The sequence below is a fragment of the Callospermophilus lateralis genome, chromosome 12 (genome assembly GCF_048772815.1).
Source record: "Callospermophilus lateralis isolate mCalLat2 chromosome 12, mCalLat2.hap1, whole genome shotgun sequence".
Lineage (NCBI taxonomy): Eukaryota > Metazoa > Chordata > Mammalia > Rodentia > Sciuridae > Callospermophilus > Callospermophilus lateralis.
In genome coordinates this window covers 26,799,846-26,827,219 of record NC_135316.1, presented here as the reverse complement: position 1 = coordinate 26,827,219, position 27,374 = coordinate 26,799,846, and the positions used below count along the sequence as shown (strand labels likewise).

Below are 27,374 nucleotides of genomic sequence, written 5' to 3'. Positions count from 1 at the left end.
ACAGACTGATAAGACAGCACTTCTTGTGTGGATCCAGGCTGGTATCAATAAATACTGTTCGTCAGCTCTCTGTCACTTTAACAAAATACCTGCGAAAATAGGCTTACTTTGGCTCACAGTTCTGGAGCTTCTGATCCAAGGTTAGTCAGACCTAGGCTTTGAGCCTATGTTGGGTATTCCAGGTGGCAAATGCAGAGAAGGCATACAGAGAAAAATGGCTTCAATCGTGAGCCAGGTGCAAGAGAGAGAGAAAGGGACTAGGGTTCCTTTGACCTCATCTTCTTCTTTGAGGACACATCCCCAATAACATAAGAACCTCCAGTGGGCTCCTCCTCCTAAAGGTCCACAGCACCTCCTAATAGCACTGCCATGGGCCTGTGGGGGGGTACCCAACATCCAAACTAAGGCACTCGGGTGTAGTCCAGGGGTAGAGTGAGAGCTTGCCCTTCATGCACAAGCCCTGAGTTCAATCCCCAGCCCTGAAACCATAGCAGATGTTTATTAAATGGATGAATATTCCATTGGGTGCGGGGGGCGGGGGGACACACAAAACGATTGCCTTTCTAGATCTTAGAATGGGAAACTAATTTCTTGCATTGGAAATGTGCTACCCTTTAATAAGTTGAATTTATATAACATAAGGAATAAAATAGTGTTTTCCCCATGCAAATAGCTTCTTAATATCCTGACACTTGCACCATTTGTGTTTGAGGGGTGACTTGGTAAATGTTACACAGCAGTATTGATAACAGGAATAATTACCCAAATGGCTAATTTGAAAGCCACTCTCTAACTTATAGATTTTAGTTCATATTCTAAAAATTCTGTGTTTTCTGGGTAGGAATGTATTTAGACAAACCACCACCAGGGATATCATTCTCCCTCCCCGACCCCTGAGTTTAAACAGGGAAGTAAAATTTCACTAACTCCACAGAACTGCCTACAATTTTCACTTTAAATTTTGAATTTTTTATTTGGACCATCTGGATTTTTCTCATTGGTGTGTATTTCTTCTGTCAACATTTAGTAGGAGTTGAAAGTTCTTGAATGACTCTTCTGTCTAGATCAGACTCCAGCTGTCAGTAACATAATAACTGTTATTTCCATGGTAAGTGAAGTTTGGTGGGTAAAATATATACCAATAAAGGACATTTCTTGGTTTGGGTTTGTCACAAAAGATCAAAGAGATTTAACTTTACATGACTAGATGATCTTTGAAAGACCATCAAGTCTTGATTACTTTGAACCGTAACCATAAAATTAAGATGTAAAGCCTCTAAATTTCCTGTAAAACTCAGTGGGGTTCTGGGGGTGTCATTCAGTGGTAGAGCTCATGCTTAGCTCTTAAATCCTGTGTTCCATTTCAGTCAAACCCATCTAAGCAGAATTCAGAAAGAAAGAAAATGCACACAGCCAACATAACTTCCAACTACAATTGTTTTAATGATTAAAAAAAAAAAAAAAACTTTTACAAATAATTGCATTCAGGGACAGACTTTGAACCTAAATAGAAAAGTAAGACAAACCTCAACATTGATCTCTGGAAATTCTAATTTGGCCCACATTTCCTTCATACTGGCCTGGTCTTAACTAGGCCAATACAGGATAGGATTCTTCCTGAGAGTTGGCAAAGATGTCATATTCTACTTTTTTTGTCCAGAAATTGACAGCTGTGGCTTTCAAAAATAAAAACAAACAACAACAAAATAATGAGAAAAATTTAAGTTATTATTAGTCTGAAACCATTTATGTACTCCTGAATAAAAACAAGTTTAGATTTGTGGAATTCACTTCTAGGCATCCTTTCTGCTCATCTGTTGGCCTGTGAAGACTTTCAGTGGAAGAAAGAATAGGTCAAATTCAGATATGTCCATTTCATTATTGTCAGCCAAGGGCAGGCAGGTTGAATTCAGAGCCCCAGGCCACATGCAAGCTGAAAAGAGTTTATCTGATGAGTCCAAATACGCCTCTAAAGAATCCTATCAGAGGAAAACAATGTTATAAATTGCTTATATGTCAAGTAAAAAAAAAAATTAAATATAGTTGCTCTAAATTGCTAATATAAAAATAGTTTCTGCTCCTATTCAAAACAGTTGCTTTAAAAAGTAGTATGTACTCTACTTTTTTTTAAAAAAGATTTTAAAGAAAACTTATGTATCTGCATCTCCTTCCTGGATCAACCACCCAACTGCTGAGCCACACACTGCTGCAATCACAGGAAGCCTGAAGAAACCATTTCCAAACCCACTTGCCTCTACTGAGTTCTGTGTGGCTGGCCTTATGCCAGTACCACACCGATGCCCTGTACCTGGTCATCTTCCCATCAACCTTTAATAATTCTGTGCCCATTTTTGCCTAAAAAAAAAAAAAAATAAAACCAGGGAATACCTGGGTCAGATAACCTGCCAACTATTCTACATTGAAAGACTGCTCCTATTGGGCTGGGTCCATTTTCCTTGCACGTGTACTGTGCACAGGTGGCTGACCAGGTCTCCCCCAACCCTTCCCAGGTGTCCTTCAGGGGCTAGACGGCTTGTCGTTGGGGCCAAGAAGAAGCTTGGCACCCTGCTTGTCGATGCTGGAGTTGATGCTGTCTGCGTCCTTCTCCTGCTCAGGGACACAGGTGCAGCCCACTGGGATGGTGACGTAGTCCTCCATGTACACTGAGCGACCACCTGCACAGGCAGAGGTCCGGCGCAGGATGACAGCAGGCATGTACACTGGGGTGCTGCGGAAGTGGAAGTCCTCCTCCCCAAAAAGCCCAGTCAGGCAGCCCCGGCACAAGCAGTAGGCTTCAGGCAGGTACCTAGGGAACCTTGCCGGGTCATAGGAAATTCTGAAAAGAGAGATTGAGGGATTAATTTGTGATTTGGGGGCAATTGACACACACATGGAGAAAGGACAGCTTCTACAAGGTTTGTGCTTCTGAGACCAAACCCAGAAAAAAAGGTGGGGAGCATAGCAAACACTCTGTTGAAATTATTGATTAAATGAAATGGGTTGGGGAGGAGGCTAGGCCTTACATCTGACATCTTATCATACAGTTAGTGTCCACTTGAGGACCCACGCTGAAATAGATACACTTGAGCTTTGTTATATTTTAAATGCCAACCCATTAAATTAACCTAAAGTCTGCAATAATGTAAATAGGAAAAAAAAAAATTCTAGGCAGCCTGCACATGTGACTACAGGGGCCGATGGAATAGAAAGAGACCCAATGTCTGCTTGGGGCCACCTCTGGGGCCTCTCCACCAGCTGTCACAGAAGATGCGCAGGCTGGTACAGATGCCATGAAGGGGAGACACTGATGCAGAACCACAAGCAAAGGCAACTGCAGGACACCTGTGCTGAAGTGCAAGGTGACTGTGTCCATCTGTCTGTTGGGGTCCATATGCCTTTCTGTTTGAAGGGACCCACGTGGCACAAGGAGAGGGCAGGACTGGCTGGCCTGGGTTATTCAAAAACTGGTTTAAACTGGATAAATTTCATTCGCCTTCCAGTCTTCCTACTTTGGGATCAAATGCCAAGAACTGAGTGTCAGTACCTCTGGAGCAGCCTGGGCCAGGTGGCTTCCTGGGAGGAGGCAAAAGCAGCACCAGCCTGCCCTCCACAGTCCACCTGCACAGCCCTACCAAATCAAGCAGTCATTCTCAGGAGCCCAGGAGACCTCAGGAAGCTCCCTTTATAGAAGTAAGCGCTGTTCCCATTTCTCACTGGACTGCCATGACCCTCATTTCTTATTCCAATAATCTGCCCACTTAAAACATGGGGAATCCTCTTATGAATCCGCTTCTCTTCTTCAGGGACAGAGTCCTAGAGATCCTAAAATCCCACAATCACAGTCTTAACTTCTCTAACCTGCTCAGCAATATACATATACTTGAGGATCCACAATGTGCCATCCTGGGAAGACTCACAAGACCCTACAGCAGCCTGTCAGCTCAGTGGGGCCTGGGGAAGGGTAGACAGATGGGTTTGCAGATCTTTCCACCCTAACCCCAAGATGTGCAGGTTGTGCCATCTGGTTCCAGACCCTAACCGGCTCAACACAGACGGTGCCACAGCACTAGAGTGCCTGCCTCAACCTGACCCGCCCCTCCTTGCAGTGTCCTAGGAATCCTGAGGACTCTTTTTCATCTAGCTCCTCACTACTAAAGACTATGACTCAGAGGTTTCCAGTTAGAAAGTACATTCAGAGAACCCAGACTAAAGGAGGAAGAGAGACCAGTGACAGGTCTGGGAGCTGATGAGTGCTGAATAGAGGTGAGGGTGGGTCTGCAGAAAGAAGGAACTGGAGGGCAGATACTGCCCACTTAGCTTGGTGTGGGCCAGAAAGCTGGGGGTGGAGGCTCAGGGTAAAGGAGTTCCTGCTAGATGTAGAGCCCCTTTGACTCCCTTCCTATGCTGTTCTAGGATGCAGAGAGCCCAGATGAAGGCTCATAAAGGGGGAGGGGACAGTGCAAAATGCAAAAGTTGTCTAACATAAATAATGTTTTTTTGTCCACTTATGCTTCCCTCCACATGCACATGAATAGTTGAAAGGGTACTTTTTATGCTCCTCCCCATTACTGTTTTTTTCTGTGATTTGGAAGCATAATGAGCCTAGAAAACCCTTGCCAGGACTGAGGAAACCATCCCCCCTAGTCTTCCAGGGTTGTGAGCCTCCTGACATCCCCCCTTACTACCTCTCCACTGGAACATACCCTTCACAAAAACTCAAACCCCTGTGCTTTGCCTTCAAAGGCCACCAGATTGGTCCTTACCTCCATTCCTTTCCACGGTTCCCCTCACTGTCTTCTCTTTCAAGCCTCCTATACTCTGGGAGTTCCAAGGGGAATGTTCCTCACATCCCAGAGCTAAGTTCTGCTTAAGGTCCTTTTTCTCCCCAAACCAGTAACAATTTACTGAATTCTTGCCTATTCGGTGAATTCAGGTCCAATTCAAATCATTATCTTAATGGTTTCCAAATTTGCTCAGGAGAATTTAAATTCTTTCTTCATATCCTTGTAACATGACTGGCGAGGCGGCTCTGTGATAGAGCACTTGCCCAGCATGTGCAAGTCCCCTGGCTTCAATCCCCATCACCACGAAAAAGAAAAACCTGTCCATGTTCTTGTAACACGTGGTAGCTCTGGACAGAACTCCATGTTGTCTGTCTGCCTGTAACAAAGACTCAGTCTCTTCACTTTTGCCTGTAATACTCCCTCCATTTTGCATCTGTCTCTTTTGCTATGAGTTGCCTTGGATTCTAGAAACAACAGGTCCATTATGGTGGTGTCCTTTCAAAAGCTCATGTGTGAGTTAATGCAAGAAGGTTCAGAGGTGAAATGATTTAGTGATGAGCACTGTAACCCAATCAGTGGATTAATCCCCTGGTAGAGATTAATTGGGTGGTAACCCTAGGTAGGCAGGGTATGGCTAGAGGAGGGTGAATACTGGGGAAGCAGGGAGGGCATGCCTTTGAGGTTTATATTTTGTCTCTGGTAAGCACAACTCTCTGCCTCCTGGTAGCCATGCCCTGAGCTGCTTTCTTCCTTCACACTCTTCTGCCATGATGTTCTGCCAGACCTCGGGCCCAGAGCAATGGAGTTGGCCGTCTATGGACTGAGACCTCTGAAACTACAAGCCCCAAATAACTTTTCCTCCTTACTTTGTTCTTGTCAGGTCTTTTTGGTCACAGAAACAAAAAAGCTTACTAAAACAAGTTCTGATTGATAAACATCTTGTAATGTCCTGGAACCACTCCCCAGGCAACAGTAACTGTCTTATCACCAACTTGCAGAGTCGGATAAGAATGGACAGACCATGCCTGATCAAGATCATCTGCTTTAGTAGCTGCATAGAACCTCTGGCTATGCAAAGCCCCAATCTTTGCCCTCATTTCCCTTTCTATTAACATCAAAGTCATTGTCAGTCCCCTGCAGACAGGGCTAAAGTTGCGGGTCCCCTCATCTTCCTAGTGTAACTGTACTGATTAAAGTTTTTTTTTTTCCTGCTTTTCACTATTACTTTTCTGCTTAGTGTTTGGGGCAAGCGGCTGCACCTTATTTGTTGGACCCCAGAGTCAGGCCTCTGCCCTAGGATTCTGGTAACATGCCCTGGACAGAAAGGTCAGACTGTGTGGTCATTTCTCCTCTTTTCCTCATGGCCCATTCCAGCCTGTCTGCAAAGGAAGAACCAGGAGCTGGGAGCTGGGGATGGGTTAGTTAGTCTGCAATGTGTTTTCTGACCTCACAACCCAAGGTCAATTCAAGACTCTAACTTAACATTTGAAGGAAAGAGATTTATAGTTAGTATTTACAATATCACTTTCAACATTTATCCACTGAATATCTGAGGGCTCTTCAGGCAGTAGGGATATAGACAAAACACATACCCACTATCCAAGATTCACAATCTAGAGGGAGACATACTAATAAAAGGAGTTCACCTGGCCTGTGAGAGGCTTTAGGAAAAGGTGGCTCTTGACTGGATTCATCTACATGAAGAAATGAGAAAGAGCATTTGGGGTGGAGGTCAAAGTAAAGGATAGAGGAAGTAGGTACAGGAGGGAGGTACAAGTTGAGAAGGTCACAGGGATGAAGAAAGCTGCACCCTGTCAGGAATGCACATCCATCAGGAATTCTGGTCTAACCCTGAAGGCAAAAGGATGGGAAATGACCTGATCAGAGAGATCCCTTCATCTCTGGGGAGGAACAGCATCTGGGGCCCAAGAGGGGGATCTTAGCTGAAGCTAATTTTGAAATGTTGGTATATGGATGGTGATTAAGAGGAGCATGTAAGGGAGAACAGAAGGAGTAGAGGTCACCAACTTTGAGGGGAAAAAATCTGCGTCTGGATACTGTGACATCCTTAAGGCCAAGAAAGGCAGAGGCTAGAGAGAGAGGTGGTCAAAAGCTGAACTTGAATTGGAACCAGTTTATCAGACATAGGGATGGAAAGTCTTAGACTGTATGTCATTACTATAACAATGTGCCTGGGACTGGGGAATTTATAAAGAATTTAGTTCATGGTTCTCGAGGCTGGGAAGCCCAAGAGCTTGGAGTTAGTCTCTTCTCAGTATCTGGGGAGGGCCTCATGCTGCATCATAACACAGTGCAGGGCAGCACATGGGGAGACAGAGCAAGGGCGCCCACTCAAATCTCTCTTCCTCTTCTTATAAGGAAGAGGAAGCCCCAGGAAGCCCCACCTCGTGGTGACCTCATCTAACCCACTTCCAAATGCTATCAACCTGTGAGTTTGGGAATTAAACTTCCAACAAATGAATTTTGGGGAACACATTCAAACCACAGCAAAGCAATATGAATGTGGGAAACTTGATAGGATTTCCAAGAGGAAAAATGAGGAGGGAACCTACATATTAAAAGGGCTTGAGAGAGGGATACAAACCCCAGGGGCAACACTGCCCCGGTGCGGTGAAGACTCATTGAGCCTCTGCCCATTCCCATGTATTTCTGTCTCAGGAATCAATTATATGGTTGCTTTAAAAACCTATCAAGGGCTGGGGATGTGGCTCAAGTGGTAGCGCACTCGCCTGGCATGCGTGAGGCCCGGGTTTGATCCTCAGCACCACGTACAAACAAAGATGTTATGTCCGCCAAAAACTAAAAAAAATAAATGTTAAAAAAAAAAAAATTCTCTCTCTCTCTCCCTCTCTTTCTCACTCTTTCTTTAAAAAAAAAAAAAAAAAAAACCTATCAAATCCAAACTGAGGCACATCCCACAAAACAACTGACCACTGTCCTGGGGCAGAGAAGAGGCATTAAGAGGGCACTTTGAATGAAGTCTGCAGATCAGATAACAGTGTCCTATTTATGTTCATTGTCTGATCTTGATTAATTTGCTGGCTATTGATGTTGCCATTTGGGAACACCTGGGTAAAGGGTGTATGGGAATTTCTTGTCCTAATTTCACAACAGTTTAGCTACTTTGAACAGTTAAAAATAAAGAGGAAAATTTTAAATTTCAAAAACCTCCCTGATGGAGAGAAATCAGGGAAATCTGAACGTGACTGAGTATGTAGATATTAGGGGAGTATTAATTTTAAAGTGTATTAAAGCATTGTGGCTTGACAGCGCCCTCACTTGGAGATGTGCACACTAACAGAGACTGCTGAACACTGGGGAAGTCACTGGGTACCCTCTGGGTTTGGCCAACAGGAGATGGTGATATGGTAATAAGCAGGGCACAGATTTGGGCTGTGCCCTCCAGGAGTGCACAGATCTGTGGGCAGGACAGGCTGGCATCTGTCAGCTCCATGTGATACCAGGTTCAGGGATGTGGCCAGTCCCAGTGTGTTAGTCAGCTTTTCGTAACTGTGACCAAAATATCTGATAAAAACAACCTAGAGGAAGACAGGTTGGTTTCCCAGTTTCAGAGGATTAAGTCCATGGTCCATTGGCTCTATCGCTCTGGGCCTAGGTGAAGCAGAACATCATGATGGGAAGGCATGATAGAGAAGAGCTGTCAGCTCAGGGCACAGGATAGGGAGGGAGGGCAGGTGAGGAAGGGAGGGAGGGAAGGGGGAAGGGGTGTAGGGGGAAAGAGGGGGAGGGGGAGAGAGAGAGGGAAAGAGAGTGTGTGAGTATGTATGCATGTGTGTGCGCGTGTATAAGGGATGGGCATGCCCTAAGAGACTTACTTCTTCCAACTAGGTCCTACCTCCCAGTAGTCCATTCAACCATCAGTGGGTTAATCTGTTGATGACATCAGAGCCCTCAGATACAATCACATCCCAAAGCCTCACCTCTTGAACATTGCTGCATTGGAGACCAAGTCTTCAACACATGAGCTTTGGGGGGACATTCCAGATCCAAACAATAACACCCTATAAGGGGTCTGAGGAAATGCTCTACATACATTGGAGGTGAGGAAAAAAGACAAGAGGGCTAAGCAAAGAAGAGAGTTCAGGGACCTGCAAACACGAAGCAGCAACACACACCTGAGCCAGAAAACAGATGACTGCAGTGGGTGGGAAACTGCAGCTGGAGTTATATGTGAGTGTGACTGTGATAACTTGTGTGTGAGCATATCCAAGTGTGAGCATGTCATCATGTGATATAAGCATTACATACCTGAGCATGTGTAAGCATGTGTGAAAGAGTGTGGGTGTAAGCATTTGCACGTGTGAGTATAAACAGCATGTTTGTGGGTATATGTGTGTGTGATGTGTGTGAATGTGAGGGCACATAAGTAGGTGTGTATGGATGTGTGTGAGCATGCATGGGCACAAGCATGTGTGAATATGAAAAGTGAGAGTTTATGTGTGTGAATGTGTGGGGGTGTCATGTGAATATCGAGTGGGAGAACGTGTGTGGGGGGTAGCAATCTCATGAGAAATTCGAGGTGGAAGCGGAGCAGAAAGTGGAGATTGAACCCTGCAGCTCCTGGGAACCAGGAATGGAGGATGAGTTGCCCAGCACAGTTGAGATTCCTGGAGGAAAGTTACCCAACAGCAGGACAGAGAGTAAATTACAGGAGCACTGGAGGGCTGGGGTGCCTTAGGTGCTATCCCCCAGGCTGGTTTCCTCTTTGGTGATGTCGGCTTGACCTGCTGGCATCCACCATCCCTTTCAGTTTCACTTAAGATTTTTTTTTTTTTAATTTTAATATTTATTTGGTTTTTTTTTTAGTTTTTCGGCGGACACAACATCTTTGTGTTTGTATGTGGTGCTGAGGATCGAACCCAGGCCGCACGCATGCCAGGCGAGCGCGCTACCGCTTGAGCCACATCCCCAGCCCTCACTTAAGATTTGTCTTTCTGTACAATGTGGTGTCTAGGTAGCTACTCAGGTCCCATCACCCTGGGTGTCATTCAGAAGCAACTGGTGCTTGTGCATCACCCTTGTTAGTTTTGTAGGTGAAAGACAGTTGCTTGGATGCATGATGGTAAGAGGCTCATTGACTAAAAATATTCATCCCCAAAATATCTTATTGGTCCCTAGGATAGACCTTTTGACCATCACCATGACCCCTTTTGGCTAAGGACTGAAAAAAAAAAAAAAAAAAAAAAAAGCCACCTGCCCTTCCTCTTCATTTCTGCCTGGGAGATGAAAAGAAGGATGAATATGAGTCGTTTTCAAATGGTGTACAGACTAGGAGGGTCCTCTTACAAAAGAAAGACCTTATGAAGGTGGGGGGCATTTACAATGAATGGACCAGCCTATGGCCATGGCATTGATGTCAGCGGAACCAGTGCCACAGACAGAACAGCCTGGTGTGTTTGGAAGGAAGCTGGTTAGAGCTGGAGAAGTCACACCAGAAGCCCTGGAAATCTCAGCAGAGCCAGGCACAGACACTGAACTCAAGTCTGTGCCCCCAGTTTCCTGCCTGAAATCTGGGGAAATCAGCAGCCAGGAGCGCCTTTTGGTTTCAAAAAGCTGCCATGGGAAAGGAACAGAAAGACACTCCATCTGGAAACCTTTCTTTTCCCATACATGGAAATGAAACCCAGCAAGAATTCTGCACTGTGTCCTTGCCTCCCTGGGAGCAATCATTCTTTTGTCTCCACATTTTCTGCATGCTGATTTGTGCAAACTTGGCACAGGGACATGCTTGAAACACATCAACTTTTCCCCTCTGCTGGATCTCAGAAGTGGCCAGGGCCACGTGTGAAGTTTGGCTTGAGTGAGTGACAGCTGGCCTGGCTTAATCCAAGAACAAAGGACAAGTCCTCCAGGGATGATTAGAGGTGATGGAAACTGAGCTTTGGGAGGAATGTAAGTGACAGCAGAGACAGAAAAAGAGTGCTGCCCCTGGGGCCTGGACATGTTAGGAAACAATTCCAAGCGGTTCCGGAGGTCAGCTCAGAGAACAATGAGCACATTCCCAGGAGGAATCGACCACCTGATGTGTTCTATCTGATGCCCAAGTATAGCTGGAGCATTACTGGCACAAACTTGACGTGGCCCACCCTCCCACCTTGCAAAACATGCAATAATTTCAATTTCAAAGTAGCAGAGGCTGAGTATTATTGTTTCCCCTCACAGTTATTCGAAGACCCCAACCCCAGGAATAAAGTTGGGGGGGAAATGCCTTCCCCATTCCTATCTGGAAACCTACTCATACCAGAGGATCTAAACAGAGACAAAATAGTTTCCACCATGTTATTCATCAGCTCTGAAGGTCGGTGCATTCAGCCCGGTTAAGACTTTCTGAAAAGGGCAGGATGGAGTTGATATGAGTCTTAGACTTGAAATTTTGGTCCAACCGGTGACCTTGGGTAAATCACTCCAACCTGCCTGGTTCCTTACAAAATGAAGAGGAAGGCTCTTCCCCAGTTTCCTGAAGGCAGGACCAAGGATGTGGTATTTGTTTCAATGTTTTGTACTTAGAAAAGAACTTGAAATAAACACATTGAATCTCAAAGGTCTTGGAATTGCCCCCAAAATCAGTCTTAAAATCAGTACAGTTCTAACTAAAATCCCAGTAAGACTTCTCTAAGAACTTGATGAGCTCACTCTAAAATTTATATAGAGGCAGAGATAGCAATTTGGGAGAAGAATGAGGGAACAGACTAGATATAAAGATATTATAAATGGAAAAACCAAGATGCCTAGCATCCCCCGGGACACTGAAGGACAAACAGCTTCCCTTGTCAAGAATGGAGAGTTCTCTGAAAAACCCCTCTCACTGAGGGAGATAGGTAGGTGTATGCCACCTGCATTGGAAGTGTATGTGAGCTCTTCTTAAAAATGAAGATTCCCAGGGAATGATAAATGTATGAGGTGACAGATATGCTGATTATCCTGATTTGTTGATTACATAATGTATACATACATCAGATCATCACAGTATGCCCTGGTTATTGTGTCAATAGAAAAAATATATAAAAAGAACAGAAAAAAGGTGGATTCTCAGACTTCACTTACATTTGCTGAGTGAGAAGCTCCATTCTCACATGCTGCCTAAGGGATCTGCTCTGTTCATTTAAACTGGGAGTCACTAATTGACATAAATCAACAGAAACCCATTCCTGGTTGCACTGTCAACAGTAGTTAAGTGATGTTGCCACAGGGTGTTTTCTGATCTGTTAACCACCTATATACTGATTGCAGCTGATGGCAAATGATTGGATGGTTGCATTTTCCTGGTGCTTGGATTTCATGACCATATCAGCCCAGGAGTGTCTTATGCTGTAAAGTCTAATTCGTGCAAAAGAACATTATTAATCCAATAAGAATTAGCATTACCATTAGCATCTCAGTTGGAGGCACATAAATGAGTTTCTTCAAAATAGTGAAGCTGTTCCCCCACCCCTAGAGATCTGCAATTAATTGCTGTGGAATGGGGCCAGGCTGTTGGTATTCTTTTAAAAGCTCCCCAGATAATTCTCAAAGATAGCTCTTGTACAAGCCATTTTAGTCTCCACATTTAAGAGAAGTAATGAGTCATTAAGAGAGAGGTTTTAAGGCTGCAGATACAGCTCAGTGATGGAGCACTTGCCTAGCATATGAGAGGTCCTGGGTTCCATCCCCAGCACTGAAAAAAAGAGACCAGGGTTTATATTAACCTTCCATCTTCTCATTTTCCCTTTAGAACATGCCCTGCATGGTTGTGATGCTACACAAAAGTCTCATTGTGTACCATAGGCCCCCCCAACTACAGGGCCAAGTTCAGGGGGCCTTATTGGCTGATCAGGGGGTAACTGGGGACACTGGAGGCCACAGCTTCCCTCTGGGGGAAAGCTGTAGCCAGGAGGCCCATCAGCTCCACCCTCTTTCCATCTGCTAAGGCCGGAGGGAGCCAAAGAGCTGCAGTACATGCTGCCAAGAAGCTCTGAAAAATGCTTTTCTGGCCCCTACAGGAAAACATCAGTGTGCATTTCTCATGAAAGAGGGCATGGAAATATCAGTCAGGGATTGCAGCAGGCCTGACCGGGGCACAGTTCCCCAGGGCATTCACCTGGCCAAGGAGAGCTAGAGGTCGGTCTTGTTCCATCTGGGGACTGCGGTTGCCTTCGGTGCCATCCTGAACTTGGCACCAAGGCCAGGCCTGAAGTTGAGCCAGTGAAAAGGGCTCCAGAGAGAACCTGCTCATCTGCCAACAAGCCGGCTCAGGGCCACCAGGAGCAAGAAGGCTCTGCCTGCCCGCCCTCCCCTCACTCATGAGGGGAAACTGAGTCACTGACAGAGGAGGGAGCTGGCCTACAGTCACCCAGCTCAGCTGGACTCGCCCAGTTGCCTGCACCACAAGCTACATGGGCCACACAGACCTAAGACTCTACAGTTCGTGGATATTTCGCAACCAGACAAGCGCCTGGTGTGGCAATTTTACAACCAGGAAATCCATTCATTTCATGTAAAATCTGCTGTTTTGGGAGGTCTGGAAAAGGAGAGATTCAGGCTTTGGGAAAGAATTTGGAAGATAATTCAAGAGGGAAAAAATTTATGGCAGAGGGAAAGAAAGAGAAATGAGAATGAAAGACCAAATTTCTTGAAGGCTTTTATTCTTTTGTCATGGCAAATGCCACGCATTGGGCACAGCTGGGAGACTCTCTTCAAAGGAAAACACAACTCATGCCCATGGGATAACTAAGCTCTCTACCCTGGGGAAGCTGTAGAACGTGGGTTCAGAGCCATCTTTGATGTGTCTGATCTTGGGGCATGAGGGAGGTGCCCCTGTGCACAAAGGGAGAAGCCCACCTGGCCCCCAGGGAGTCAGCTGTCACCACACACAGGCCATGAGAGATAGTTAACATCACATTAGCCTAGCTTCTTTCTTTAATTCCAGAAGAGTTCCTGGTATTTTCTCTTTGATGGCTTAGTAAGTTAGGGAGCAATGTCCTTATTGTCCTCCTTCACATTCTTCATGTGCCATCTCTGCAAGACAGACACCATGAGGAATGTCACTTTATGGCATGCAAGGAACTTCCTGCATTTGCCCAAATCTTTCTGTTGGCATGAAGGGCACACACATTCTATTCAGGTGAGGAACATGGATAGAGGAGCCCAAGGAATGATATATTGTCATCCCTCCTGGCTACTCTAGGAATGCTAAAGTAAAACCCAGGCCCTCAAGGGAGATAACTATCAAAGCAAAAACGATAATCCCATGACAATGCTCCATGACAATGCTTTTATTTTTACTCTGTGAAACAGTGATAGGTACAGCAGAGCCTGATGTATTTTGAGAAACCCAGAGAGGGGGAAAGTGAGCTGTACTTTGGATGGCTCAAGGTCACTTTTCCATAAAAAATATTTTTTTTGGGGGGGGGGATACCAACATTTTTTATGTAAGCTGCTTTAACCAATGCATGTTTCCTTTTCTACCACAGAGAATAAGGATGAACAATACCAGCCCTCCATTTCTCTGGCTGTAACGGAGACTTCCAGCCAGTCACAGTCTGTTCTATTCTCTTTTCCTGGACCTTTCTCTAGATCTCCCCTTTTTTTCTTAACAGAACATTATCATTATAATATTGTGCAGATAGGATACTGTGCCCATGCTTATATGGATAGAGAGATATATATACTGGATATGATAGATAGCTATACCAGAATTATACAGATTTTCTTTGAGGACAGAAAGGCTAGTTTTAAAGTCATAAAAGTAACCCATAGGTATGAAGCAGGTGCCCAGCAAAGAGTGAATATACTAAGGAAAAAATTATAGAAAAAGAATAGGAATCCCCAACCCCACAAATTCTAAAGATCACTGGGACGGGCCACCCCAGAACAGATGATTAGACTGGATTTTGGCAAGGTGCTGCCCCCTGTTGTCCACAGTTGCCACTGCAAACACCTTTGCTGACGGGAGCCCAAGGCAGGGAAGGACAGAAAGAACCCTGTTACCTGGCTGCGGGTGCTCAGGCCATTGGGCTTCTCACTCAGCAGGAACCCTTTGTTCTTAGTGTTGGCACACCCATTTGGAAGTACATAAAAGAGGGATGATGCATTTGAATAAAGATGAACAGGAATATCTTTAAAAGGCTACTTGTATAACTTTCCCTGATGTTATACAGCAGTCCTCACTTATCTACCAGGTATACTGACCCTGCAGGACCCCCTGTAGATGACCTGAAACTGAAACAGATAGTAGGAAACTCTATATATTATATAGTTTCCCTATGTATACATGCATACCTATTAAAAAATTTACTTTATAAATTAGGCACCATAAAATATTAACAAAAACTACTAATAAAATAGAACAACTTTAACACTATCATAAAAGCGATGTGAATGCAGTCTGTCAAAATATCTCACTATACTAAACTCACAATTCTTGGGATGACATGAGTTGATACAATGCCTGCCTGATGAGATGAAGTGAGGTGGATGACGTAAGCAGTGTGATAGAGTATTAGGCTACTACATAAGGGTCACTTGAACACAAACATTGCAATATTACAACAGTCAATAAGATGGCTACGATGTGGCTAACAGGAGGGTAGTACATACAGTGTGGGTGTACTAGACAGAGAGACAATTCACATCCCAGGCAGGGGTGGGATGGTATGAAAGTTTACCACCCTATTCAGAAGGGCATGCAACTTAAAACTTAGGAATTGTTTATTTCTCAAATTATCCATTTAATATTTTCCGACAGAGGTTGAATGAAACCACAGGACGTGAAACTGTGGAGAAGGGAGGGATGACGATACTCCTAACTGTTCTTTCTCTAATATTATATTCCTTTGATAAAAAAAAGTATTAGATGGAGAGAAAGTGAGGTGAATTTTAGGAGGGAAGCTCACAGCCCATAGCTCTCCTCTATTCCTGCTTGGGCCCTGCACAGCCCTCAGTCAATATTTGATGAGTGAATGTAGCATTAAGTTTCTATGTTGGTAAAAATGGAACAATTAATGGACAGTCTACATGAAAAACAGGATGTTTGGATTAGCTAAACTTAAGGGTTAGAGGAGTGGTGAGCAAAAATACTCCTTTTATAAAATTCAGCATTTTCCCAATGAAAACTGTCAAAGTGTAGCATCAATAAACACCAGATGATGGATTTGTTAGAGCATGGGGTCACTCTGAATGGACCATCAGAAAGGCAGTGATGACCTTGGCCAACTCACAGGTAGAAGAAGCTGTGCTGAAGTGTTCAGGATATTTAATAAGTAGAGATGTTCTCAGGTGCACTGAATGGGCAGCATGCTTCTTTACAGCTGTCAGTATTCATCTACTTGTTCTACCTGCCTATTGGTGGATGCTGAGGTAACTCTCAGCTCCTTACTATTACTAATTTGTGTCCGTGTTTTTCAATCAAGATTCCTGAGGGGAATTCATTTCCTTCAGATTTCTCCTCTTTCCAAAGTCACTTGCTGAAAGTTCTGGCAACTTGAGTTCTCCACAGGAAGACATCCAGGTATTGCAGCCTGGGCTAGGTTGACTCTCCTTTGCAGGCTTGCTCTGCCTAAGGCACCCAACTGCACCTGCATCAGCCTTCTGGGATGGTCTCTTTGCCTGTTCACACTCCCCAGTGGCCTGTATGCCTATTTTTAAGTCACTTAACTTCGCCATCCCCTGTCCTCTCTCTCTTTGCTTCCTGTCCTGTTTTTCTTTCCACTTATTTCCTTGTTGTTACTGCTATCCATGGAGCTGTTTACTGCAAAATAAATTTAGGTATAGTCTCTTAGATGCTGTGGAGGAAAAGGACTATATAAAAAGGGTAACAAATAAAGCCTAAAAATAAATTGTTGTACATTATTCATATCCTAGAGAAAAGTTATCTTTAGACTATGTGTCAAAAATGAAAAATATAAACAACTTAAAATTACTTGAAGTATTAGTAGGTGTTTATCTCTGGGGCTTCAGCATATGTGGGTGTTGTGTCATTAAAACCTTGCAGTGTCCTTGCAATATATTTATCAGTATTTTAATGTGGCTTTTAAGAATCATACTGAGCAAATTTATTTTATTTTTGGCATTTTGTTTTTCAAGTAAAAGAAAAACAAACATTATGCCACAAAGTAAATGAGAAAATATTTTTGTATTCTGGGAGTTGAATTTTTTTTTTTTTTTTTAAATACCACACTGGGCAGGAGCCCTGGCTCCATGGAATCAGAGGGGTCCAGGATGAGATACTAGCTCTACCATTTTGGACTTCTCACTGGGGGACAATCTCTTGATCTCCAGGCCTGTGCTCCTCATCATAACACAGCCCAGAAGTGAAGTCACAGGGCTCTGAAAAATTCCACCCCGATGATCAGGGTGCCTCTTTTGCCAGACCCACAGTCTGTAAGGGCAAACAGCTCCTTTTTCACCAAGGTTCTTGGTGTGTCCCAGGCCATGATGTGCTGAGGCTTCATTTCCTCAGTATCTGCTTTTCCCTCATGGTTGGGAAATTTCTCTTTCTGCTCTTTAAAAATGAAATGTCTTTAGCATCGTGGCACACACCTGTAGTCCCAGCCACTCAGGAGGTTGAAGCGAAAGGATCCCTTGAGCCCAAGAGATCAGCCTGGACATCATAGCAAGACCCTGTTTCTTTCTTTCTTTTAAATCCTTTATCATATACATATGTTAGTTTCTCTCTTAGAAAGAGCAAAATGTGATATACACCTTTCCCCCCTTTATGCCTGTGATGGATTGATCTACTTAGGTACTCTAGAAGTGCCTCATTCTTCTTTATAGTTGTATATAGCATTTTATCTAACTTTTCTATTGGTAGATATTTAAGCAGTTTCCAATCCCTTGCCATTACAATAATGAACTCATACCTATCATTTGGTACACGGACATGTGGGCCTATAGGAGAAACACTGATGAGAAATTGCTGAGTCAAAGGGTATATGAATTTAAGAATAGGGGTCTGAGGTTGTGGCTCACTGGTAGAGTGCTTGCCTAGCATGTGTGAGGCACTGGGTTTGATTCTCAGCACTGCATATAAATGAATAAAATAAAGGTCCACTGACAACTAAAAAAAAAATATATATATATATATATATATATATATATAAAAGAATGTGTTAGTCAGGTGTAGTGGTAAATACCTATAGTCCTGGCTACTTGGGAGAATAAGGGGATCGCAATCCTCCTGGGAGTTCAAGGCCAGCTTGGGCAATATAATGAGACCCCATCTAAAAAAATGTTTTTTGATAGCTAATATCCAATTGTCTTCTATAAAAGTTGTGCCAATTCATACCCCTCTACTGTAGAATGCCTTTTTCCTTACACCCTTGGCAAAGTAGCCTAATGCATGTATTAAAAAAAGGATTCTCATATGGTTTTGACACGCATTTCACTTACTATGCCTGCAGTGAACAGCTTTTCATGCTTTATCAAGCATATGAGTCATCTGAACTTCCTTTCCTGGGAACCATCCCTGCCCTTGGCTCATCTTTCCATGACCTTAACGGTCTTTCTCTTATTGGTTGTGGGAACTCTTTAGGAAATGTGCCCTTTGTGACATGGGTTGTAATTAATTTTCCCCCCACTTTGCTCTTGTATTTTTATTATTTTATATTGCCAAGAAAAAATGGTATACAATTATGTAATTATATTTCTCAACCTTATCTCTTATGACATTTGGGGACTATGACCTACTAAATGGGCCTCCTCCATTCTAAGATTATAAATATAATTGCTTGTGTTTTTCTCCTTCTTTGTGATTTTATTTTTCACCTTTAAATCTTTGAATCATCTGGAATTTAATCTTCACATAGAAGTGAGATCCAATTGTATTTTTTTCCAGCTGGCAACCCAGCTGTCCCAATACCATATCCACCTCTCCCCAAAACATACAGAAAGCCTGCTGATATTCCAAATGCCTATTTTTAAACTCATCTTATCCACCTAAAGTGATCCATTTTGTGCCAGTTAGAATTTCTGACTTGCAGTCTGCTTTCCTATCTTTCTTAGAACAATGGATCTTTCTTGATCTCCCCCCGCACATACACAATATTTTGCTTATAGAAATATAGTTATCTTGCTCATCAGTATCCACAGGGGATTGGCTCAGGACCCCTGAGGATACCAAAATGCTCAGATACTATTTGCAAAGAATCTACACACATCCTCCTATATTTAAATCAACTTTAGGTTGCTTATAATACCTAACAGTGTAAATGCTAAGGAAATAGTTGAATAATAACAAAAAAATTATATATGTTCAGCACAAGTACAATTTTCTTTCCAATTTTTTAAGGGGGTACCCAGGATTAAACTCAGGGCACTCAACCACTGAGCCACATCCCCAGCCCTATTTTGTATTTTATTTAGAGACAGGGTCTCACTGAGTTGCTTAGTGCCTCGCTTTTGCTGAGGCTGGCTTTGAACTTGCCATCCTCCTGCCTCAGTCTCCTGAGGCACTGGGATTACAGGTGTGCGCCACTGCACCTGGCTTTTTCCAAATATTTTTGATCTGCTGGATGAATGGATGCAGAACCTGCAGACATGGGGAGAATGATACACCTCTGAACCTAAGCTGATGGGCCTGTGGGAGAGCATCTTTCATCCAGGCCACCAGAGTCCTTAGAACTCCACTGAAAGACCAAGCCAGTCCTTCCATAACACCGGTTGCAGAAGATGCTCTGCACGTCACAGGATCTCACATTTTTTTAATCTTCCCGGTAACACAAAATGGTGACAGGTGATCAAAGGAAAATGCAAAGAGGTGGTCTCCCGGCAGGAAAGCAGGGCCAGCTTTAGTGGCCAGAAATCTGGAGCTATGGCCTAGTACCAACTCCTGAAGACCACCTTTCCTCCAGTGGGCATTGGCTACCTAGTTCACATTTGCTCACGGGAAACACAATCTCATCACTGTTGCTAAATAATATGAAAAACAATGCACGTGATGCCTCAAGCCACTAGATACAGCTGTCCTGCTCCTGGGACCATTCAGCTTTGAGGATCCCTACAAGGAAGATCAGAACAGCACCAATAGGACCAACCAATGCACTGTGTTGATCACACCCCATGGCCTCTTTGCTATCACTGTTTCCTGCTCTCCCAGGTGACCTGGGGATACACAAGTGTCAGCTATAACCAGGGCAGCTCAATCAATAACTATGTGCAGAATTCTAGGGCTGCTAACTCCCAGTTTGTCCTTAAGCCGGCTTTCTCCTTAGCTCCAACACCCACCTTCACGGCTGACTGTCACCTATTTGTCTTTCAGGCAGGTAAAAATTAACCAGCCCATGGACTGGGGCTGTAGTTCAGTGGCAGAGCACTTGCCTACCATGTGTGAGTCACTGGGTTCCATCCTTAGCATCACATAAAAATAAACATATAAAATAAAGACATTCTGGGGCTGGGGTTGTGGCTCAGTGGCAGAGCAGTTGCCTAGTGTGTGTGAGACACTGGGTTTAATTCTCAGCACCACATATAAATAAACAAATTGACAATTAAAAACATTTTTTAAAAAAAGGCATTCTGTCCATCTGCAACTACCAAATCAAAAAAATTTAACCAGCCTAATATGGAACTCCTGGTTTCCTCCCGAAACATTTGCTCTGCATTCTGTTACCCCATTTTGCTTATACCATTGTCATGGTTTGAATCTTAAATGTCCTCAAAAGGCTCATATAAAGGCTTGATCCCAAATGCAGCAGTGTTCAGAAGGGAATCCTTTGGGACATGAGAGGATCAAGAAGGCTCTGATCATGAATGGATTAATCCATTTATGGATTCATAGCTTAATGGATTTAGATTGTTATAAAAGCCAGCTCTCTTGGGCTGGGGCTATAGCTCAGTGGCAGAGTGCTTGCGTAGCATGTGTGAGGAACTGGGTTCAATCCTTAGCACCACATGAAAATAGACAAATAAAAGTTTGGAAACATTAAAAAAATAAAAATAAAAAGCCAGCTCCCTCTCTGCTTCCTGGCCACCATGAAGTGAGCAGCTTTGCTCCACCACATGCTCCCTGCCATGATGTTTTTCCATGCCATAAGCCCAAAGTGATGGGGCCAAGTAACCGTGGGCTGAAACCGTTAGCCAAAAGAAATCTTTCCTCCTTTTAAATTGATTCTCTCTGGTATTTTCTCATAGTGATGGAAAGCTAACACAGAAAATTAGTACCAACATTGGTTGTTGCTGTGACTATAAGTGACAGTGTGATTCAGAAGCCTTTGGAACTGATTTGTGAGAGGATTCGGAAATGTTTGGAGAAGCAGACTAGACTAGAGTAAGCTCAGAATATTGTAAGCGGAGTTTAATGGGCGATTCTGGTAGGTGCTCAGAAGTCAATGCTGATAGGAATGCAGACAGTAAAGGCTGAGCTCATGAGGTTTCAGATGGTAATGCGAACTGAGACCATTCACATGTTATATTCTAGCAAAGAATTTATCTATATTTTGTCCATGTCCTGAGAGAGTTTGTGTCAGGCTCAGATTAAAAGTAATTAATCTGGCAGAAGATATTTCAAGGCAGCACAGCATTCAAGCAGTGACATGGATATTACTGGCTAGTTTTAGCAATATTTATAACAAGAAATAGAGCAGAAAGATTAGAAAAACTTGTAACTTGGCCAAAAAAGAAGTGAGAAGTAGCCAAGAAGGGCGCGGTTGTTAAAAACCGTAGCATCATTTAAAAGAAGCCAAGTATTTGGCTCCAGGACAACTGGAAAGATACCTTGAGGGCATTTGGGGAGTCAGCAAAAACCTGCCCTTTGAAGGCTCAAGGGTGTAAAAGTGTAAATCACTTGAAGGACTTTGCTTGAAGAAGAGTTCCAGGGAGCCCAGCTCCCACAGGACCATCTAAAAATGAGCTTCCCTGTGTTCAGCCATCTAGGCACTCCAAGGTCTTTGCAGCCTTGGGGCCAGCTAGTGCTGCTGCTGGCAGCCGACCTTGATGTTATCTACGTTGTGCTGGTTTTGCAGGCATGCAGAATGCGAACGTTACAGGGTCACAGAGGCTTCCACTGAGTTTTCAAAGGAAAGCTTGGCAAGCCAGAAAGTGTGTGGCAGATTCAGAGTTCCTGCAGGCAGGCCCTGGCAGGACATGCATAAAGCTGTAAGAATGAAGACAATGCTGCAATCAAGACTGTAGGACGTTTAAGATATCAGAAATGTGGAACATGTGGAAAGGAAAGTTGTAGGCAGCAAGTAGAGTCAGTCTAAGAAAAACACCATGTGGGCTGCAGACAGCAAAGCTGTAGGGGTGGGACTACCCAAGTCCACAGAACTCACATAATGCTACCATATTCCCCAGATGCAGGAGATGGAGCTATATGATTTAATGTTTTCCTTGCTGGGTTTCAGTCTTTCTTTGGTCACATCCTCTTCTTTCCATGCTCCATTCCCCTCTTTTGGAATGAGAATATTTACCCTCTATCAGCCTTACCATTGTATATTAGAAGTATGTAACTTGATTATTATCATTTTTAGAGGTGCTCACAGCTAAGAGTTTGCCTGAAGTCATGGAGGAGACTTTGGACTTGGACTTTTGAGTAATGTTGGAACTGTTAAGCCTATGAGGACACTTAGAGATAGACGACTGGTTGTGTTTTGAATTGTGAGATGGACAGGTGAGTAGCCAGGTAGAAGGAGGCCCTAAATTTTAGCATCCCAGGGCAGCCTGTGGAACCCTTGGAGTCCAGGGACAGAATATTATAGTTTGGATTTAAATGTTGGCAAAAGGCTCATGTGTTGAAGGTTTGGTCTCAAATGCAGCAGTGTTCCCCCGTGGGTCCTTTCAGAGATCACGGGGTCATGAGGGCTTTGACTTCATGAATGGATTAATCCATTTAAGGATTCATCACTTAAAGGATTTGGGGAGAGGGGCTGTTGTTTTAAAAGCCAGCTCTTTCTCTGCTTCCTGACCATGATAAGGTGAATAGCTTTGCTCCACCACATGCTCTTTATCATGTTGGTTTTTTTTTTTTCCTTGCCATGGGCCCAAAATGATGAGGCTAATCAACAGTGGACTGAAACCTCTGAAACCATTAGCCAAAATAACTATTTTCTTCTTTCAAGATAATTTCTCAGGGGGCTGGGGTTGTAGCTCAGTGGTAGAGCGCTTGCCTTGCATATACAAGTACCTGGGTTCGATCCTCAGCACCACATAAATAAATAAAAAGTTTAAAAAAAAGAGATAATTTCTCTGGTGTTTTGTCACAGTAATAGAAAGGGGACTAACATTGACAACTCAAGCTACAAACATGGCAAACATAGCTAACAGAGCTTGAGACTCACTGCTGTGTGTTAGAGATATATCTTTTGACCCACAGGACCTTCAGCCCAACTCAGGCATCCTTTTGCCTGGAGAGACTAGAATTTATTATAGAGGGATGCAAAGGCAGCAGCTTCTGTGCAGAGAAGTCAGACTATTGTCTCAAGAGATTTTCTCTCAATTCTATTTAGCACATCAGAAGCATAATATGAGGTTGGAAAGAGAAGGATAATAGATTAGCTGATACTTTTGGGTCTTGGGAATGGTGGTAAGAGAGGAAAAGCAAGAGAGGGAGCCACCAGAAAGAATGGGCTGACATGTGTCCTGAAGGAATGAAATGAATGACAAGATGTGTGCAGAAGGGGTTCTGGGCCTAATTCACATGTGGACAGGGGTTCTGTGAAGGCCTTAGTCTTCTGCAGAGTAGCCAGGTAGAAGGAGGTCCTAAATTTTAGCATCCCAGGGCAGCCTGTGGTGTTAAGTAAAAGCAAACCACCCACCTCATTTAACAACAGGTATAGGTATAGAAGAAAGCCCATTTTATACTTCTTTTCCCTCATTCCCAAGTAGAATGAATCACCCTTGAACCCAGTCACGTTTCCTTCTTTAATCAGGACCTTTCACATTTGAGTGTGAAAGGGAAACTACAGTCTTCCTTTTTCCTTTGCAAGTTGAGAATCTCACTGCCTTCTGCCAAAAGCACTGCAGTGTGTCTACTTGTATCTCCCTCTCTATTCCTCATGGAGACAGATGCTATAATTTGGATCTTAACAGTTCCTCAAAGGTCCATGTGATAAAGACTTGCTCCCAAGGGAGGTAGTCAAGCCTTTAAGAGGCGGAGTCTAGGGAGGGTTTCTTTCTTTTAAAAATTTGTTCTTCTTTTAAAATTTTTTATTTGTTCTACTTAGTTGTACATGACAGCAGAATGCATTTCAATTCACTGTACACAAATGGAGTGAAACATTTCAATTCTCTGGTTGTTCATAGGGTAGAGACACACTATTTGTACAATCATACATGTACCTAGGGTGATGATGTCCATCTCATTCCACCATCTTTTCTATCCTCATAACCCCTCCCCTTTGACCAATCCAAAGCTCCTCCATACTTCCCATGCCCCTAGGGAGAGTTCTTTAGGTCATTGGGGAGGTACCCTCAAAGATAATTTTGGACCCCCCCCCCTTTTTTTTTGCTTTCCAGCCACAAGGTGAGTGGTTTTGCTTGGCCACACTGCCACACGTTCCCTGCAATTGCAATCACACACCCCAACCAGAAGTCTAAAAACCTTGTCTGCCTAACCAAGGACTGGAACATCCATCTAAAACCATGAGCCAGAATAACACTTTTTTTCTTTTCTTTTTTTGTAGTTGTAGATGGACAGCAAGCCTTTATTTTATTTGTCTTTATGTTGTGCTAAGAATCAGACCCAGTGCTCATGCGTGCTAGGCAAGCACACTGCCACTGAACTACAGCCCCAGCCCCAATGCTTTTCTCTATATAAATTGATTATCTCAGGTATTAAGGTAATGGAAAGCTAATGTATTTTTCTAGAACACAGTGGCTACATGGCTTTGTTGATCCAAAGTATTTTTACATGGCTGGGGGTGTAGCTCAGTGGTAGAACACTTGCCTAGCATGTATAAGACCCTGGGTTTGATCCCCAGCACCAGAGAACAAAACATTCTATTAGGTAAGTTTCAAGCATTGAACACTGCTTAAGTGTTGAGCACAGCCTCCCCATGACACACTCACCCTGCTCCTCAGAGAGCTAGGCTCTCTGTGGACACCATGCTTTTTCTTCTCTCTTGCCATAAGCAGTCCTTCCTTTCAAACCACCTCATCACTTGGTTTCTCATCAACCAAGTTGTAGCTCTTTCTGGACAGTGTGAGAGCTCCCTCTTTAGGTCTGTTCTTGTCTTCTCCTGCCACACTGGGAGCCCCTCCTCTAGAAGCCAGGGGACATCACTCCAGTCTGCAGAGAACACTCTAGGCCAACCTCACTGCACATTCCCAACATTCCTCAGCCTTCTTTTTAAGCATATTCCTCCTTTCTTCCAAAATGACCTAGTGTTAATCACTTTTTTGTTGATGTGACCAAAATACCTGATATAATAAGGAAGAAGAGTTTATTCTGGCTCCGGTTCAGAGGTTTAGGTCCATGGTTATCTCCATTGCTTTGAGCCTGAGGTAAGGCAGAACATCCTGGTGGAAGGGTAGATGTGGCAGAGGAAAACTGCTCAGTTCATGGCAGCCAGGAAGTGAAAAGAGACTGAGAAAGGGGCCATTAGCTACCAATGGACTAATCCACTAATGAAGTTGGAACCCTCATGATCCAGTCACTTCCCCCAAAGCTCCACCTCAGGATATTGCTGCACTGGGGACAAAGTCTTCAAAACATGATCTTCAGGGGACCATCTAGATCCAAACTGTAACAGATTTCTTTTCTAGGTCAATCTCAGAATCTTGCTCATTCTTCATTTTGAGGGCCATTTTCATTCCCCAAAATGCAACTCCCCTACACCCACCTTTAAACCACCATGCATTCGAAACTTTCCGAGTTCTGTCACATTCTGCCTTGTATTATGATTTCCTTCCCAGTTATTTCTTCTACTCCCCTAGACTGTAAGCTAAATGGCTCTGAGAGGGTACCTCTCAGGGCTCAATGTCAAGCAGCCGAGATCACACAGGCTCTCAAGAAATGTCTGCAGACTTCCACATTCCAACTTCAACAGGCCTCCTATGAAGAACCCCAAATTAATAAAGGATCCCTGGGGTTGGTTCTTCAAGGAACCCATTTAACTACGTACTTGACAAAGAATAGGTGCTCAAAATATATGATGCATAAGAAATAATGTAAGAGAAAACAAGGCGAAGCAGGATTTCTACAAGGAAGTGTGGTAGGCCTTTGTAGAAATGACTTGCTCTGAACCCCGCTGTTCCACCAGCTCCGCATCAACCCCCTTACCTGCCCCATCAGTCCTGTCCTGTGTGGCCCCGCCCCTCCCTACCTATCTCCCACAAGGCTTGGCCCCGCCCCATCTGCCCCACCCTGCCCCGCCCCACCTGCTCCCGCAAGACCCGATCCCGCCCCAACCCTCTCGCTCAATTCGGCCCCGCTCACCTGTATGCCCAGGGTGACACGCTGCGCAGGTTGGTGGGTGGCCGGAAGCGGCGGTCCGCGGGCCTGCCCCCTGCCGGGCAGCTCGCGTTGCGCGCCTGCTCGCGGGGCCCCAGCTGCAGCGTGTGGTGAAAGGCGCTGAGCACGCCCGCTGCCAGCCGCCCGTACAGCTGCTCCAGGAGCTCCTCAGGCCGGTCCGCACAGCCCCGCGGCCGCGCCGGGCGCCTGCCCGCCCTCAGCGCGCCCGCCGCCCGGCCTGGTGACAGCGCCAACAGGAAGCCAGCCACGAGCATCCAGACCTGTGGGACAGGCCGCGCTCAGCGCCCGCCGGAGGAGCCCGCCTTCGCCCAGCGCCCCGCGCCAGCGTCCCGCCCGCGGCGCCTGGAGCCCGCGGGCGCCCCGCGCCGCACCGCAGACCGTGAGGCCTTTCCCGAGAATGGGTGCCGCGCGGACCGGCCCCCGAGCGCCCTCCCCGCCCGCCCGCCGCCCGCGGGGTCCCCGGGGCCCCGCCCGGCGCCGGCCCCCGCGTCCCCGACCCCTGCCGCCGCCGCCGCCCCGAGCCCGGGGCCGCGAGGGGGTCGGGTGCGGGGCGCGCGTGCACGTGTGCGTGTGCCTGCCGGGCTGCTGCGCGGCGGGCTGCGAGTGCCTGTGACGCCGCCCGCGCCGCTTACCCCCGGGTGCGCCATCCCCGCGCCAGCCCCCTGCTCCGCGCGCCGCGCCTGCCGGCCAGCGAGGGAGCCCGCCCTGTGCCAGCGACGCTCGGACCCGCCGCCTCGCAGACCCACGCCCCCACGCCGTCATCCGCCCGCCCCTAGCGCCCGGCCCGCGTGGGCTCCCGGCCTGGGACGCTGGGGCCGGGCAGTGGGTCCCGGAACCTGACGCCCTGTCAGACCCCTGCGTCGGCGTCTCCTGGGCACCGAAGGACGCGGACGCAGCCCGGGTTCACAGACATGGAGCGGCTCTGCACCCTTGGCCTCCAGGAATGTCAAACATTTTGTCCTTCGTGAAATGTACTCACCAGTGTTCCCAACATCTCCCCGAAAATGTTTTCACGTTTGTTATGATACGGTGTTATGCAGCGATTCCTTAGCTAAAATAAAATTTAAAAGCCACACAAACGGAGGGCTCCACGCCTCGAGGATTGGGACCTGGCGGCTGTATGGCTTCGAGGTGCCCGGTGTCTCAGAGCTGCAGACTGCTGGTTG

At 45.2% G+C, this 27,374-nt stretch overlaps 1 protein-coding gene across 2 annotated transcripts; it reads right to left on the bottom strand.

Moving 5' to 3' along the window:
• Nucleotides 1–1,487: 1,487 nt before the first annotated feature.
• Il17d (interleukin 17D) lies at nt 1,488–27,374 on the bottom strand. 2 transcript variants are annotated; one of them, XM_076872311.2, is made up of 3 exons: nt 27,188–27,374; nt 26,173–26,468; nt 1,488–2,836 (listed from the first exon to the last, which is right to left on the bottom strand). In XM_076872311.2, exons 1-3 carry the CDS (start codon nt 27,200–27,202, stop codon nt 2,518–2,520), a joined length of 630 nt encoding a protein of 209 aa, XP_076728426.1. In that variant the 5' UTR covers nt 27,203–27,374; the 3' UTR covers nt 1,488–2,517. The 2 variants fall into 2 exon arrangements, with proteins under 2 accessions (XP_076728426.1, XP_076728427.1); XM_076872312.2 differs by lacking the exon at nt 27,188–27,374 and adding an exon at nt 26,841–26,908.